Here is a 16572-nt window from a genome sequence, read left to right as displayed (position 1 = left end):
CTGCACTTTATATTTATTCATTATTCATTGCACCATGTTTTGTTTTTGCTGTCTTGTCCTGTTTCGCACCTGTCAGAATGTTGTATAATAAGTGCACTCTGCTGTCCCACCAAACTAAATTCCTAACATGTTTACATGTCATGGCAATAAAGGCTTCTGATTCTGGACCTACTGTACGCGCGGAGTATACCAGGGACAATTAAAAGGGACTTGACTTTTTGTCTTTTCTCTCTCCGGCACGGACCTAAATGCAGAATATGCCAGACAGTGTCAGCCTACCCTATATGCGGATTATGTGGTCGACAGACTTTTGCATTTTGCACCTTAATCCCACGTACAACGCACTGGCTTTTTGTTAGCACCTTTAACATTCATAATACGTAGGCTATATCATGCACAGTGTATGCACATAGCAGCAGTAATCTACGGCTATGCTCACACACACCATTATATCTTATCTCAGGTATAGTATGTGTAAATATGTAGATATTTTCTGCTTCTTGTTTTTCTTGTTTGATCTCCTTTCCCACTGGCCCCAAAACCCACTGCCCCCACAACCCATACACTATCTCTATAGTCATGTGATCAACACTGACCTGTCTGCTTCCCCATATTCCATCCCCATTGGCTAAAGCCCTAACCACACCAAAGGGTCAAGACTGTTTTGGCATTTTAGCTGTGCTGCGTGATATGTACGTTGAGTCTTGACCCACGTTGACCCTAGTGATTCAACGCATGGAATTCAATGGCCCAAACCACACCAAAGGGTCGAGACGGTTTTAGCGTTAACTCCTTGCAAAAAAAAAATCACACCCGTGTGAACTGAGTGGTGTAAGGTCTGTCTGACGTAATGAAATCATGTCTGACGTAATGAAATCACACCCGGATGTGATTTCACAACTGGCTTTTTTTTGTGCAGAAAAAATGAGCATGGTTGCTACGGTCATCCAGTTCACCCGGGTGTGATTTAATTACGTCAGAAATTATTTTGAACATAGCAACCATGCTCATTTTTTCTGCACAAAAAAGCCAGTTGTAGGAGTGGTTTACACCACTCAAAAAAAGAAATTGCCCATATTTTACAACTGCCGGTTATACCATGAGGCAGATTTTGGCAAAACTGTCTGTACATTACTCGCACAAATTTGCATTCCATACATCACGTAATTCGGTATACACTATTTCCATAGTCATTTTTCATATATTACTCCTAGGGATGCACCAAAAGGGAAATTCTTGGCCAATACCGAATATAGGAAACAGTTGGCCGAAAACCGAAAATGATTAATATTATATATCTTTTTTTCCTACCATTGCTGTCATGGCCGTACCTTAAAGCTACCTGATTTATGGCAAAATAAATGGTTATGGCAAAACGTAACTTAAATAATAATCACTATTATGGGTCCATAAAACATTTATTCAGCTCTTTTAAATGCATTAATTGCATACACTATTCGGTGATATATTTTCTGCCTATTCGGGCCGAAACCGAATAGGCCGAAAATGCATTCTTTTGCCATTTTCTGCCGAATATTTTCTGCGGCCGAATATTCGGTGCATCACTAATTACTCCTATACACATTTTGTCCAAACGTCACAAATGCTATTATAACGGAGGAGACCTGTGTCCCGAGGGGCACTTTTTCTAGTTTCTTCTTCCCTTTCTTGTTTTTCTGTGGAAATAACGACACGACGGGAACTAAAAACAAATTTCAACCACTTTTTTTTTAGCTGGTAAACCTGTGATGTCACAATAAAGCTGAAAAAGTCCTGATTCTGATTCACTGCATGGCTCTATGCTTGCGTGCTCTGCTGCACATCAACCATCACAGGCTGCACTGGCACGCCGCAGGCCTAAAAAGTAAAAACCCCCTCTCTTCCCCACACTGTGAATACTGTAGATGGATTCCGGGAGACCTACTGTAGAGCGTGCTAATCTTTGGCCGCTGTGGAGTTCAGTTCAGCCATCCATATAGAAACCAGATGTTGTAGCATTTTCTGCAGAGTGCAGACAAGGGAGACATATATGCTTGCCATTGAATGGCATAGAAATAAAAGACACAAGTTGCCTGTGCCAACAGATGATATCGTCTCTGTCGGGTGGAAACCTCATATGTGGCCAAATTTGACTGAGGGACTGCCATTGGATTTTTTTGAATTTTCGTTTTTTCATGTCATATGAAAGCAGGGAATCGTAGCTTCAAATTGACATATTGGTTGTTCAGTTTGACCCAACAGTTTTGGAGATATGGCTTATAGAGTAATGTCTTGCAGAAAACAGCGAGTTGAGAAAACAGGCTTGAAAGGTTCACTTCTGTGGTCTCTAACATTACACCTAGCTACATGTTTGGTATTTATTTCATATGTACATGTCGATTTCAGCTCTGACACTTACAGTATTTCAGACACGCTCTAGTATGTGAAGAGTCTGCCTTATATGTGCCTGTGCACATTATGTCCAAAACGGTTACTTTTCAGGATTCAAATTCAAAATAGCCAAACTTTTTGATGCGTTTGTGTGAAGTATGCTCAAGTGGGACATTCATTTAGGAAAAATACACAAAGTTAAAGATGGAGTGCCGTGATATTATTTTCCACCCTAAAACATGATCATCAGGTATTATTATATAAGAAGGAAGAAGTTTTTCAAAAAGGTTACAGTATTTGTTAAAATGTTGTTTTTATGTGGACGTGCCCACCAGTTCATTAAAGGATCACTTCACCACTTTTCAACCTACAGTACCTTCATATAATTGGTCCTCACTAATGTTCATGATAAAATGCCACAATTTTTTTCTACTCGGTCTGTGTCTCATGGAAGGGCTGTGGCCAGTTTAGAAACCTGTGAAACACCAGTGACATCATCGATTGGGGGTTCCAAGCTAATAGAAACTGCAGGATTTCTATTCTTGAAAAGTTGCAATGCGATAATGGAAGCCATCGTTCTCACAATAATACAAATCTAAATATATTGGTCCTTTAAGTATGCCTCATTTGCCTGGTGGGTGGTGATGGGTGGTGATCCACCTGAACTGAAGCCGCACCCACAGCTGTTGTTGTGTGATAAATGGGGCAGGGTTAGGGGCGGGGATGATATTGTGATGACACTATATCACTTTTGTTTTTCATTGACACGTTTGACTGCCAAGGTTTCAGGAAGAAACCCTAAATACAAAGGCAATACATCATTGCACATAACAACCACACCAAGGGGTAATGAAGTACTGTCAACTCATAAACACATGAAAAACTGGGAAAAATACAAAAGAGTCAAGGCACTCCATCTTTAAAATATGGAGATATACAGTAAGAGGTTTCTGCCCAACAACATACTGTCATGCTGCACACAACATGGAGATGAACTACTACAGTGTACAGGAACAGATGGCGAGGCTTGCGCTCGTTAGACATGTAATTAGCATGCCCTTTGAATTTTCATTTTTACATCCTTAACCTAATTCGTGCTTAATAAAGTAGCAGCGACGGTAGTTATCCGCCCTTCAAGTCAATACAAAGGGAACTCTGTATCAGCGGAAACGTTCAGATATCACCAGATTTCATACTTTGTAGTTTGTACTTATGAGTAGTGTCGGCATGTATTGGCTGAACCCTTGCTGCGCGCACACAACAGAATATTGCCTCAGATTAACACCAGCTGTTGTCCACATTCACTTGCGGTTGGAATGGCTGCAGTTACTTATGCCAGATTTTTGCTTAATTGCTTGATTTACCGAAATTGCCTGATTTTGCCATACTGACTTTTCTGCTCTGAAGAAGGCTGTTTGCCGAAAAGCACCAGCGTTCTCAGTAAAAAAGGATAAATTGCATCTGAGCCAGTCTTGGAGTGCCGCCTTTTCCACTTTGGTGGTTATTATGAGTTATGCTTGATTTACCTGGAGGTGTATGCAGACTATGCACAGGATAGAGAAAACTGGAGGTACTGTATCCCGCTGAAAAATGGGAGTGTACTACTTTCACCAAACCAAACCAACTGTGATATGAAGGAGCATAAGGGTAAAAGGCTTTTCTTTCTGAACAAGGTCCTGTGAGTTTAGGAGTGCTTTGAAGCACCACAGGGCCCTAAAAGCTCTCTCACACAGAGGCAGGTAAGGCAGAGAGGATGAATTAAGTGCTCTAGCCCTGTGGTTCTTAAACCTTTTCATGTCGAGGACCTCTAAATGCTTATGTATTGGCGCGGCACAAAAACGTATTGTGACGTTATATTATTGTGACGGTCGTTATAATACCTAATTTAGCTGGGGACGAATGCTCTAGCCAGAAGAGGCACATTGGTGTCCCTCCTGTCCCTTGCTCTCTCTCTCTCTCTCTCTCTCTCTCTCTCTCTCTCTCTCTCTCTCTCTCTCTCTCTCTCTCTCTCTCTCTCTCTCTCTCTCTCTCTCTCTCTCCACCTGGGGGGAACGGTGAGGAGGAAAGGCAGTGGTAAAGGGGGTGAGGAGGAGGTACATGGACCTGGTCTTTTGCACGGATCATAAACCTGCCCGTGCTTCAGAGGGACAGGGTTCCCAGCGCTCGCCACGGTGAGCTGATCTATTTAAAACGATTCACCATTGTCCCCACCGCCTCTCCCATCCCTTCTGTCCCTCCATCTCTCTTTCATTTTCTCTATCTCTCTCACCCTCATTCTCTCTCTCTCTCTCTCTCTCTCTCTCTCTCTCTGGCTCAGGTGAGATTGAATTGAAGAAAGGGTCGGTGGCTGTGAAATACTCTTTGGGCTTTATAGATTTTCCCTGTTAAGTGGTGGGGGACATGATTGACGATGAGCCCCAAAACCTAAATGTGAGGGTCTGACAGAGAGTGATTGCAAGAAGGAAGAAAAGGAGAAAGACCTTTTTCGTTGAAGGCTGAGGCTCAAAGATCTACAATTTTATCCGCCAACAAAAGATTTAAATGAACGGATGAATGTAAAATGCAACGACAGGTATTTCAGTCTCAGTAGTGGTGGTGATGTAGCCAGGATGAGGAGATGCATTAGAGGAGATTACGTTATGCACATACGGCTCCCCAAGGACTTTGCGCTCGCATCAACCTTAAAGAGCTTAAGCGATGGGTTGCATACAAATGGCCGTCTATAGCGCACCGTGCAGACTACTACAGCCCCCGAGGTGAACCGCGCTACGATGAGGTAATAGAGTTGCCTCAGTATGGGGGTTAGATACAAACACACTCACACGTGCACGCACACAGACGCGCGTGTGCTCTCTCCCGCAGGCGCATACACGCACGCATGCGCGCGCACACACGCACGCACGCACACACACACATACACATACACACACAGTGACTGACAGCTAATCACACAAAGATGTACACAGCTGTGTTGGTGCCGTCAAGCCTATTGACAGGAAGGGATTGCTGTTTTAATTGATCCACCCTGGAGACACACACACACACACACACACACACACACACACACACACACACACACACACACACACACACACACACACACACACACACACACACACACACACACCCCAACTAGCCAAGAATCGGGGTGATTCGTTAATGTTGTGCCACAAAGACGTGACTCATCTTAAATCTTGGCAATGCTGTGGAATAGCTCAACATACTGCCCAAGCCTCCCACAATATCCACAATATGACAATATGCTGACGTGAACAACCCGGTTCAACCGTCCGTAACATCCACATGTCGTCTGTTCACATACTATAGCAGTGGTTCCCAAACTTTTTCATGTCAAGGACCCCCAAATTGGCACAAATTAGTTTGCGGACCCCCATTTGAAGAGATACGCCTCACGGACCCCCATATAAGATAATATTGTTTTACGACTCTAGCAATGATTCTCAACTCGTTTTATTTCAAGGACCCCCAGTTTGACATGAATTATAGGCTACGGACCCCCATTTAATGATATTTCTATCTCTGAGAACCCAATTTTTATTGTAAAATCAATGTTAATTTAACTCTGAGAGTGTTCAAGTGTAACCAAATGGACAGTTTGGTACACTCTCAGAGTTACAGTCACATAAGGGTTCTTAACTATCATTCATCATTTATCTGGGGACCCCCTGGAACTCCCTCAAGGACCCCTAGGGGTACCCCGGACCCCACGTTGGGAACCACTGCTGTAGATAACACAGCGAGAGTCTGTGGCTTTTGATTAACCCATTTTGGTCGGGACTCGGGAACTCCTTTTGGTGTTAGCATTATGTTATGCTTTAGCAATTGAAAAATAGCAGATCTACAAGCTCATAGCGCGGCACCGAGTGCCGCGCTAAGAGCTTGTAGGTCTGCTATTTTTTAAGAATCGTGAAAAGTGACATGAAAGTGTTTGAGAACGACTGACATAGAAAAACATAGCTTTTTCAAGAAAACAGTCAGGATTTAGAAGACATTTGCAGAATCGTTCCCAGGTCAAAATGGGTTAAGGGCATTAGTGGCAGTATATTCCCGAGCAACACGGCCTCGTCCATATAGCTCATAAAAGCAGAGGCGCCGTAGATCAAAAGAGATCCCAGTCACCCACAACCACAATACAATAAATATATCTAATACAGTAGTTATGCTGTTATGATTGCATGTGTATTATTGATGAGAGCATAAAGGGAGATCAGAATCCCTTCTAGAATACACTGTTTTATCGAATGACATTTTTACCAACTGGCCTGGCTGTCTCACTTGAGTATCACTCATTGATTTGGGGTCTCTTTTAGGTGTGAGGAACACAGTAAAAGAGGGTTAAACACTGGGTACTCTAAGGTGTGAAAGGTTGTACCCTTATAATTTTTCTAATTATTTGTTCGGCCCAATTTGTTTTGTTTATTGTCATTGATTTGTCAAGTCGGCTGTTGGCTTCGTCCGAGGCTTAAATGTCTTTAAATAAATACTTCTTGAAATGCCTGTGGGAAAAAATGAATGGGGAATTATTCCCTGGTGCCTCGTCGTTCTGAAAGGGGGCGGGACTTTGACGCTCTATAGACCAATTATTTGTATATATTTTATAATACATTAGGCTACATAAACGCTGCTGCCGCGGCTGCCACCTATCACAATTAAGGCATTTTATTTACATCATGGTTTTACATTCACCATCGCTGATGAGCAGCGCTTTGTAGGCGAGGAGGGAGGCTTGTTCAGGAACTCCATTATATCATAATTATGCATCAATGTAATAATATATGCGCTGCGAGCCAACGTGAGCCATGATGTCATATGTTTTGCGGATCCACCGTTTTGCCTGTTTACACGGAGAAGGGATAAAACGGCGTTCTCAAAGATTTCCACTCTGGGAGGTGGTTTCACTTTGATGCGTTTTCACCTCCTGAGAACACCCTTCTCGTCTAAAAGGACCCCAGCAAACGATACTTTATTTTGTCGTTTCTTATGAACACCATCCTCGTCTAAAAGCCACCTGAGTGTGCGACACCATTGCGGGACGAAGCATAGATTATACTTGATCGGCTGCAGGTGCGCGTGCAGCCGTGCACAAATAGGCTCTGCTGCCGTGATCATGAGCGCACCTCCCGTTCTTATGACTGTTTTGAATTGCTATTATTGTTCAAACACAACAGAAACCAAGGATTATATATTTCAAGGTCGAGAGATCACAATAAAAATCCTAATCATTCTTCCTCCACACTGGGATAAAAACAGCATCTGAAAGTTTGATGGGGCATTTTTTACACGTGAGTGCAGTTAGAACTTTTCCATTGCATCTTATGAGAGGTGGTGTTCTTCTGCTGCCGTTATGCGCGCGCATGCTGTTGCTTATCAGTGTGACGTCGTCTGTTAAGGCGTCTATTGGCAGGGTTGCACATACAGTAGCTGATGCGCCGCCCAGTGTGCATGCGTCATCAAAATGCATGCTGCGCGGAACAGTGTTGTTTTCGTCGACTAAAACTATGACGAAGATTTTCGTCGACTACCTTTTTTCACCGACGAAAACTACATAAAAACTAAGCCATGATGACTAAAATTATGACTAAATAATTGTCAACAAATAAAAACTAGACTAAAATGTCAGGAAGGGACTAGTGGACAAGAGATCCGGTACGAGTAATTTTACACTTGGTTGCATGCTGAAAATGTGTGTGTGTGTGTCAGATTTCTCGTGCACGCTGCCAGCGGACAAAGGAAGTAAATCTGCCGTCCAGTAAAATCTCTACAACCCCAATATATGTTGTAAAACGCTCAGTATTCATTTAACTCTTGATATGGGAGGCAGAAGGCTTCCCACACGCTCCAGGGCCATGCCTGTCATTGCTACTTATACTATAGTGTCTTAGCAATGATCCAAATATAAAGCCTTATAACACCATACACGTTAGCCCCCTCTAGTGACCATGGCAAAGCAGCACTGTAGCAAGATCTGGGTCAGATAGTCCTTGGATGTTTGATTTAATTTATGCTTGGAATACCAGGTGCGTGGGGTTCTCAACCTTTTCAGACCATGTTTGACCCCCCCCCCCCCCCCCCCCCATTCCATTTAGTTTGACTCGGTTCAACAGATATATTGTGGAAAATATATCTACAAATTGAGCGATCAATCAGCTATTTTCACAATGTTTGCCTCTTTCTTATATTATTTGACAATTCGGCCAACCAGTTTTTATAGTATAGTTTGTTGATTACATTTGATGCAGTAAGGGTCTTTTTTTCATTTCATTTATTTTATTAATATTTTCTATAGGTCCCATTTAGGACTGAGGTCGATTAAAAAAATTGGAGAATGTATTACGTATGCCTCGTGCAATCGGAAATGGCTGATTGGGCAATGAGTTCTGTTCACAGCAGCGCAGGCTGCAGATCACTAGTGCGCTTCTCGTTCCATCTATATGACAGAGGCATGTGAAGAAGAGCTATCCTCCTTGCATTCCAATCCATGTGTGGATGGATGGAAATCATGGAATCGATGGATGAGTGGATGGATGGATGGATGGGGCCATTAGACGACATACACTGGGACTGAGTGGCTGTGCCGGCTACAGGTGGCCATGCAATAGGAGCCACTTCGTCATACTGTGCTGTCCACCACCATCATTTCATCACATGGTCTCTAAATCGGATTCAGCCCCCCCCCCCCCCCCCAAAGTACTTATTTTTCCATTAACCCATTTTGACCTGAGATCAGATTCTAAAAATGCCTTGTAAATCCTGACAGTTTTCTGAAAAAGCTATGTTTCCATGTCAGTGGTTCTTCGATTTTTCAACAATAGCAGACCTACAAGCTCATAGCGCGGCACTCGGTGCCGTGCTATGAGCTTGTAGATCTGCTATTTTTCAATAGCTAAAGCATAACATAATACTAACACCAAAAGGGGTTCCCGCCCAAAATGGATTAACCTAGAGTCGGTCTTGTCGTGGTGGTGGTGGTGGTGGAACAAGGTCTCCTCCAAATGTTCCCCTGAAAACTCACTTGGTATTTTCACCTCCTTTGAAATGTTATATCATGTATGGTAAAGGTTCCTGTTCTCTGCATTGAAATGTACAGTATAGGCCCCCTCCAAGTACAACGCCCGGTTCCTAGACGAATTCTCTGAGCTACTGTCCCTTATAACCCCTAAATGTGACAAAATATGTATTAGGCCTAATTGGTGGCATGAACATCCATGAATGCTGTCCATTCCACCCAATGGTTAAGGATTGTATCAACCTGACCGAATCCTTCAACCTCGTCCAATCCATAAAATGAATCCACTCACGACAATAAAAGGGACACACCCTTGACCTTGTTCTGTCCTTGGGTGTGTCTCATTAAATTCTAAACAATCACAGACTTCCCTTCATCAGATCATAAAGCCATTGTCTTCGAAATCCCGATTCCCCCTTCCAGCTCCACCGCCCATCTCCCAGCTCGTCTGGCACTGCATGTCATTGACTCTACAACAGCCGCCAAATGATCAGAATTATTCCAGTCCTCCGCCTACAACACCTCCAACAGTTAACGCCTCTCCCCAAGACCCGGCTGGTCTTATCGATTATATTAGTAACACTTCCCTAGCCGTTCTTGACTGCATTGCACCCCGCAGGGCAGTTAACCCATTTTGACCTGAGATCAGATTCTAAAAATGTCTTCTACATCCTGACAGTTTTCTGAAAAAGCTATGTTTCTATGTCAGTGGTTCTTCGATTTTTCAAAAATAGCAGACCTACAAGCTCGTAGCGCGCCACTCGGTGGCGCGCTATGAGCTTGTAGATCTGCTATTTTTCAATAGCTAAAGCATAACATAATGCTAACACCAAAAAGGGTTCCCGCCCAAAATGGGTAAGTCCCGTACAACAGGGACACCCTGGCTGAATGGAAATCTGGCAATTTGCACGTCTCCTTAGATATCCTGATATCCCTAATGGGTGATTATCAATTTGCTTGTTAGGCATGCAAGAGTGAAATACTTCTCCAACATTGTCACTAACAACAGCCATAACCCCAGATCACTATTTAAAGTAATAGACTCAGTCACAATTTCACAAACCCCGCCCCTACCCATAATACTCAACTATCCCATGAAAAATGTGAGGATTTTCTCACTTATTTTGTAGATAAGATCAACACAATTATAACCCAAATACACCCCCAACAATAACACCTCCTCCATCACTTCTACCATCTCAGTATATCTACATAACTTCCAACCTCACATCTCACACATTAGGAAATACTAGACCGGTGCCCGGCTGTAGCGCGCCGAGTCGGTAACGATGGAAGTTGGAGATCCATGCCCCACCCTTTTATGCCCATATATGTAGATTTCTGTATCTGTCTCTCTGTGTCCCTTTATTCCTATATGGAGTTCTGTGTCAGGCATGCCCAAATATGGAGTGTTGTGATGTCAGTACAGGCCAGCTCCATATATGGAGCCTGGACAGGGGCCCTGTCCAGAGCCCGGGCAGAGGCCTTTTGTGGCTTACAAACCGTGGGTCCGACCGACTCGACACCGGGCACTGCACTCCCTGTGGGGGTGTGGAACGTGTGTGTCTAATTTGAAGTCGGTGCGGTGAACGGTTCTCGAGTTACGTGCATTTCAGCCGTACACACGTACAGACAGACAGAGAGACGTACAGAGACGTGGTGCATTCATAGATAGATAGATTGTTCTTTCATTTAAATCCTCTACCTCGCAATTGGACCCCGTACCAAACAAACCGCTAAAGAAAGTGCTCACCACAGTTTCACCTCAAATTCTTGCCATTATAAATGCTTCCCTATGCTTCCCACTGCTACTTTCCCCGCTGCCTTCAAACATGCCATAGTACAACCCCTCTTAAATAAGTCCAACCTGGACCCTTCCGAGCTACAAAACTACAGGCCCATCTCCAAACTGCCATTTCTGTCCAAGGTTCTGGAAAAGGTCATATACTCCCAGTTGACAACTTTCATGAATAACAATACCTGTAACTTATTTGAATTTGGTTTCAGAGCCCACAGAGACAGCCCTCATAAAGGTCACCAATGACCTACTTCTCACAACTGACACTGGAGATTGTGCGGTACTGGCGATTCTGTTGGATTTGAGCAATGAGCTCAAGCAATGAGCTTGTATACAGGGGCAGTCCGCCAGGAGGAGATGGGGTACGGCCGTTCCCCGGCCGGGGACTCCAGGGGCCCGGCCTGAGATGATCACGATCACACAGTCACAGACCTTTACTTTGTCGCACTTTGCAAGCCCTGACTCTTGGCACGAGCAGCAGGCAGCGGGCCCATTCAAAGCATTATCTCATTATCTCAGGGTGCTACAAATGTCTATCTACGGCCTGTAAGTAGACTTAGAAATAAAACTAGTGTTGACTAATCATTACAAGTGGCTCTTATTTTGAAGAGGAAGAGGAAGTCTGTTTCGGTTGTATCCAAGCTGCCATGACAAGTTATGATGCCGAGCCACTAACCAAGTAGTGAACAAGAACCCGCGTGGAAGCTTTTAAGCAAAGTTCCTATAGGCCTATTTACGATATGAAAACCATGCATCTGTGACTGAACAATGTACACACTTTGGAAGTATGTTAAAGGTCGTATAGCCAACTTTTAGGCCAAAATGTATATATATATCTATAGTTTTGGTCTTTTTTCCCTCTAGCATCCCCTCTATAGTGATGTTTTCCTGCAGACACACACTCTCCCTTTGGCTCCCTCTGGGTGTTTATATCCACTAGTGTTTACAGCCGGGACGCCTCAGGAGTTTCTGTGTTGTGTTTCATAATGAAAACGTCTCTGTGTAAACGCTGTATAAAAAGTGAGAACGCAAGGGGACTTTGCCATTTTCTCTGGAGACCATTGCTGTGTAAAAAAAAATAAACCCAGGTACCATCCCCCCCGCCCCACTTTGAGAACCAATGACCTAACTATTGACCACAATCAATTCATCATAATTGTATTTTGTCCACCATCAATTCATCATATTGTATAGCGTCCCATCACTTCATGAAACAAATAAGGCAAATCTTTCTCCCACTCTAGTGTTTCGCACAGTCATGCAGGGGATACACCATAGGATGGTGTGTGTGTGTGTGTGTGTGTGTGTTATTATTATTATTTTTTACATCTCATATATATGCCCTCTGTCTCGCTCTGCCCTACTCCACTTGCCTTGCCTTGTTTACTCCAATTTTAGTGATTCTATTTTTACCCTGGCCCCAGAGGCTGTATTTAAATACAGAGCATGCAACTGGATGTCTGCCTCACGAGAGTCACGACGACCCGACTGTCTCGTGCTGGCGCTGCTCGCCTCGCGCTACTCTCTGAATGGACAGCAATGTGTTGCATTGTATCAGGAGCGCAACATGCATTCTGATATTCCTATATATGCGCAACAAACAGCACCTAGTTTCGTTTGAACCCACTTATAATTTAGGCATTTTGCTGGACGCTCTTAATCCAGAGCGATTTACAGTAAGTAATAACTTAGACCTGGAAAGCCTATGTGTTGTTATACTATTTCAAATCCAGGAAAGCATCGTTGTCATTCTATATCGTCCACCATCGCATCGGGCAGAAACCTTGTGTCTCCGAGTTTCAAAAAATGGGATGTTTTTTGGGGGGCGCTAGCCCCGGTATAGCGTGACACTGGTCTGACCACTCATTAGTCCAACTCCTACAGTAGTGGGCTAGTTTAGCTAGCAGGTTGACACAATGGACCGTCACCATTGATATGCATCCAAGGTCGGTCAGTCCTGTTGTTTCAAGCTGTGGCACCCAGTGCCTCCCCAGTGCCTCCCCAATGTCTGCCCAGGGCCTCCCTAGTGACTCCCCCGTGCCTCCCCAGTGTATCCCCAGTGCCCAGTGTCCCCCCAGTGCCTCCCCAGTGTCCCCCCGGAAAATCCTGCTTGGGGCGCCAGATTGCTCAGGACCGGCCCTGGTCGGCTCACCCCTGAGTATACAACTTAGTATTATGAATATTTCTGTTACATTTAAGGCACAGTTAGTGTCCTATCGAATAGATAATTGAATTAATCAGACACATAGGGGAAGTAAAAAAGCCACAGACTGCATGGTTATGTCACTACAGCGCTTTGCATCCTGTTAGTCGTGCGTAGCAGGTGCAACTAATAGACAAAACATAATTAGTTACATAACTGAGGCAGGCCTTGCGGTCGTGCCCTCCACATAGTCTCTAGAACTGGTGTTGTGGCTGATAATAATTTCCATTTCAATTACTCATGCCGGCAGGCTAAACATGTGAGTTAAAAACAATCTGTAATGACGCGCCATCAAACACAATGATAAAAATGATTCATACAAAAACGAGCTCATAAGTTTAAAATGTTTATAGCTATTCAGTGCACCAAATATCACAATACAATTTCAATAAATATATATGTAATAAATATGTGCAAAGAATCCAAACAATCAAACAGTGAGCAAATAAAACGTGAATGAATCAATATCAACTAAAGTGCGAGTGCGGTCAACAAAATGTACGTATCCTCCCAGCTCACCCTGCCTCCAAGATCAAACTGTGAGCTGGTACAGATACCCACATTTATCAACTCCAGGTGGCCACCCACCAATAATGGAGCGTCAATGCGGTGCCCACACCCATCACCAACCAAGTGAAAACCAAGCACTCTTTGGCTCCTACAACTGGCATTCTCAATATAGCGGCCGGCCACGGCTTAAGCCAATAGGAATGACTTTGGCATGGGACTTCCGGGACTGGGGTTAGTGAGTGACGGTCTGACGGATGTTATATGTGTGAATGCTTATAGAGGGTATGCGCGTGACATCATCATCATACCCGGAAGTTATGCGGGAACGCCTAGTGGCAAATAACTACTTTCTGGCCTTGACAGCCCATACATCCAAACAGAAAAGTCCTATTTGATTGAATTACATGACTTTAAACAACAAAATTCACTTTGTCACTCACTTTGCCACTCGATTTGCCACTCAATCTGCCATTCACTTTATGCATGCGCATACCCTCTATTTACAAAACCGGAGTGTAAAAGTTATAATAAAGTTGGCGCCTGGGAATCTGTACTACGCCTCTGCCTCCATTTCCCGAGATTTATACAATATAATATATGTCAAGGGCCCCCAAAATGATATGTATTTGGCTGCGGTCTCAAATACATTTTGAGGGACCTCCAGAAGCAAAGATTTGAGTTAAAAATGTTCACGATCTTTTTAATAGACAAAGTATAAGATGTGGTAATAGTGGTTAAAATGATTGGGATGCCCGGATGGATGCTATTAACTAATTTGCCGGGGACACCCTGGAACTGACCCCTGACGCCACTTTGACAACCACCGGTCTAGACAGAGAAGCATGAGATACAATATAAATAAATCATGTAATTATCATATCAATAAAGACACGCCCTTTCCCTACCGCGGCCATGCATGATGTGGATGGGATGAGCGTGTCTGTCACAGTGCGTTTCCTTTAAATAAGCTTGATACATGTGGTTGTGTGCCGGCCGGCGGCGTCGGAAACAGCCGATCTACAAGCTGCACGGCCAGCATGCACAAATATGGCACATTATTGCAGCGTGTGACCGGCGCACCGTGAGCTTGTAGATCGGCTATTTTCCGCCACACAACGTATAGTAGTACGGTAAGTAGCTATAATGAATAATCCTTACCGTCGGGGTTGGAGCAGATGAAGACGCGCACGCTGCGTCCCGTGGGGACGTGCTGGGGCGGCAGGGCCAGCACGTTGCCGCTGATCGCCGCCCTGCGCAGGGCAGACTCCCGAGGGCACGACTGCCTGCTTCCCACTCCTGACGGCCACATGGCGGGGGGCGCCTTCCAGCGTGGCTGGACGGGACACGCACACACACACACACACACACACACGCACGCGCGCAAGCAATGCACGCACGCACACAGAAATCAAATGAGACACGTTTAGTCGCGTGATCAGTCTAGTCTGTGTGTGTGTGTGTGTGTGTGTGTGTGTGTGTGTGGTGCACAGTCACACTGTACAGACAAGAGCATGAGCATCCGAGCCATGCACTATAGTGTCGCGCGCACTATTTAGTCTACATCTGTCTCCGATACACACACAGACACAGACAGAGTGGAGTTAGGATGGATATGCCAAGTGCTAACACCACGTATAAGGCCACCGTTAGACAGGGAAATACCAAACACACTAAACGAGATTGCTCGTGCGTGCACTACTAGCCATTAGCCATGTTATTGCATTCATCCATGTCGTGGGGAATGCAACATTACGCATGGCGTGTGTGCATCATGCACATAATAGCCTAATAATAATGAAATAACATAATTATGTTGCATGCGTAATGTTGAATGCATTATTCCTTGGCTCAAGAAGACTAGCATTTCTTAAATGAATGTTCATGCCGCTACTATATAACAAGCACATGCACACAAGTTCGCGTCATCAAGGCAGGAGGAGGACAAGACCAAACTTAAACAGATGGACAAGAAGGAAGGAATTAAGGGAGGAAGGAAGGAAGACAAGCATCGTTCACACAATCCCACCCCAAAGAAGATGCTTGCAGTTGCAGGAGGAAGAGTGAGAGTGAATAACCAGCAAACAATGGTTATTCAGCCAGCCGGGAGAGATGTGGCGGAGATACAGTCGCCGGTTTTCCGGAGTTGGTCTTATCCCGCAATCTTTGCTTGAAAGACGGAAAAACCTCTTTGACAAAAAACAGACAACAAAGTGATGGGGAAAGTTGGGTAGTCCTTCTCTTCACAATGAATGCATCATATGATGGTAGACTAAACCACTGAGCATCCAGAGGACTCGGCTATACGGAGTGATGCCGATCGAGGAGGAGGACACGGCACTGTACGTAGCCCGCTGTGGCGTCTGTCTGACTATACGACTACAACCCAAGTAGTACTTCTTGTTGTTGTTGCTCACGTTCATTCGCTTCATTTTGTGGCGTTCGAAAATAATATCCGAGCGTCGGTCCTCGAGGAGCGGCAGAGACGGTCTTCAGAACGCCCATGGATCACTCAGAGTGGTGGCCGACGTGGTGGCCAGGAGGAGGAGGCGGCCCCTGGAGACGGTGCTGGACGGGGAGCGAGGCTCTGTCATCCTCCTCCTGCTCTGTGTGTGTGTGTGTGTGTGTGTGTCAGTGTGTGTCAGTGAGTGTGCGTGCGCGCCGTGT

General features: G+C 44.5%; 1 protein-coding gene across 1 annotated transcript in view; it reads right to left on the bottom strand.

Moving 5' to 3' along the window:
- The window catches only part of nwd2 (NACHT and WD repeat domain containing 2), a gene marked incomplete at both ends in the record, with an annotated part of 72500 nt that extends 56163 nt beyond the window's left edge, over positions 1-16337 (bottom strand). The window contains 2 exons of the mRNA XM_079491218.1: positions 15067-15241; positions 16323-16337. Of these exons, the coding sequence (XP_079347344.1) occupies positions 15067-15241; positions 16323-16337 (190 nt within the window). The remainder of the gene's footprint in view (positions 1-15066; positions 15242-16322) is intronic.
- Positions 16338-16572: the final 235 nt, after the last annotated feature.

The sequence above is a fragment of the Electrona antarctica genome, assembly GCF_951216825.1.
Source record: "Electrona antarctica genome assembly, chromosome: 21".
Taxonomy (NCBI): Eukaryota; Metazoa; Chordata; class Actinopteri; order Myctophiformes; family Myctophidae; genus Electrona; species Electrona antarctica.
The sequence above is the reverse complement of the archived record's forward strand: the minus strand, read 5'-3'. Positions and strand labels throughout refer to the sequence as shown.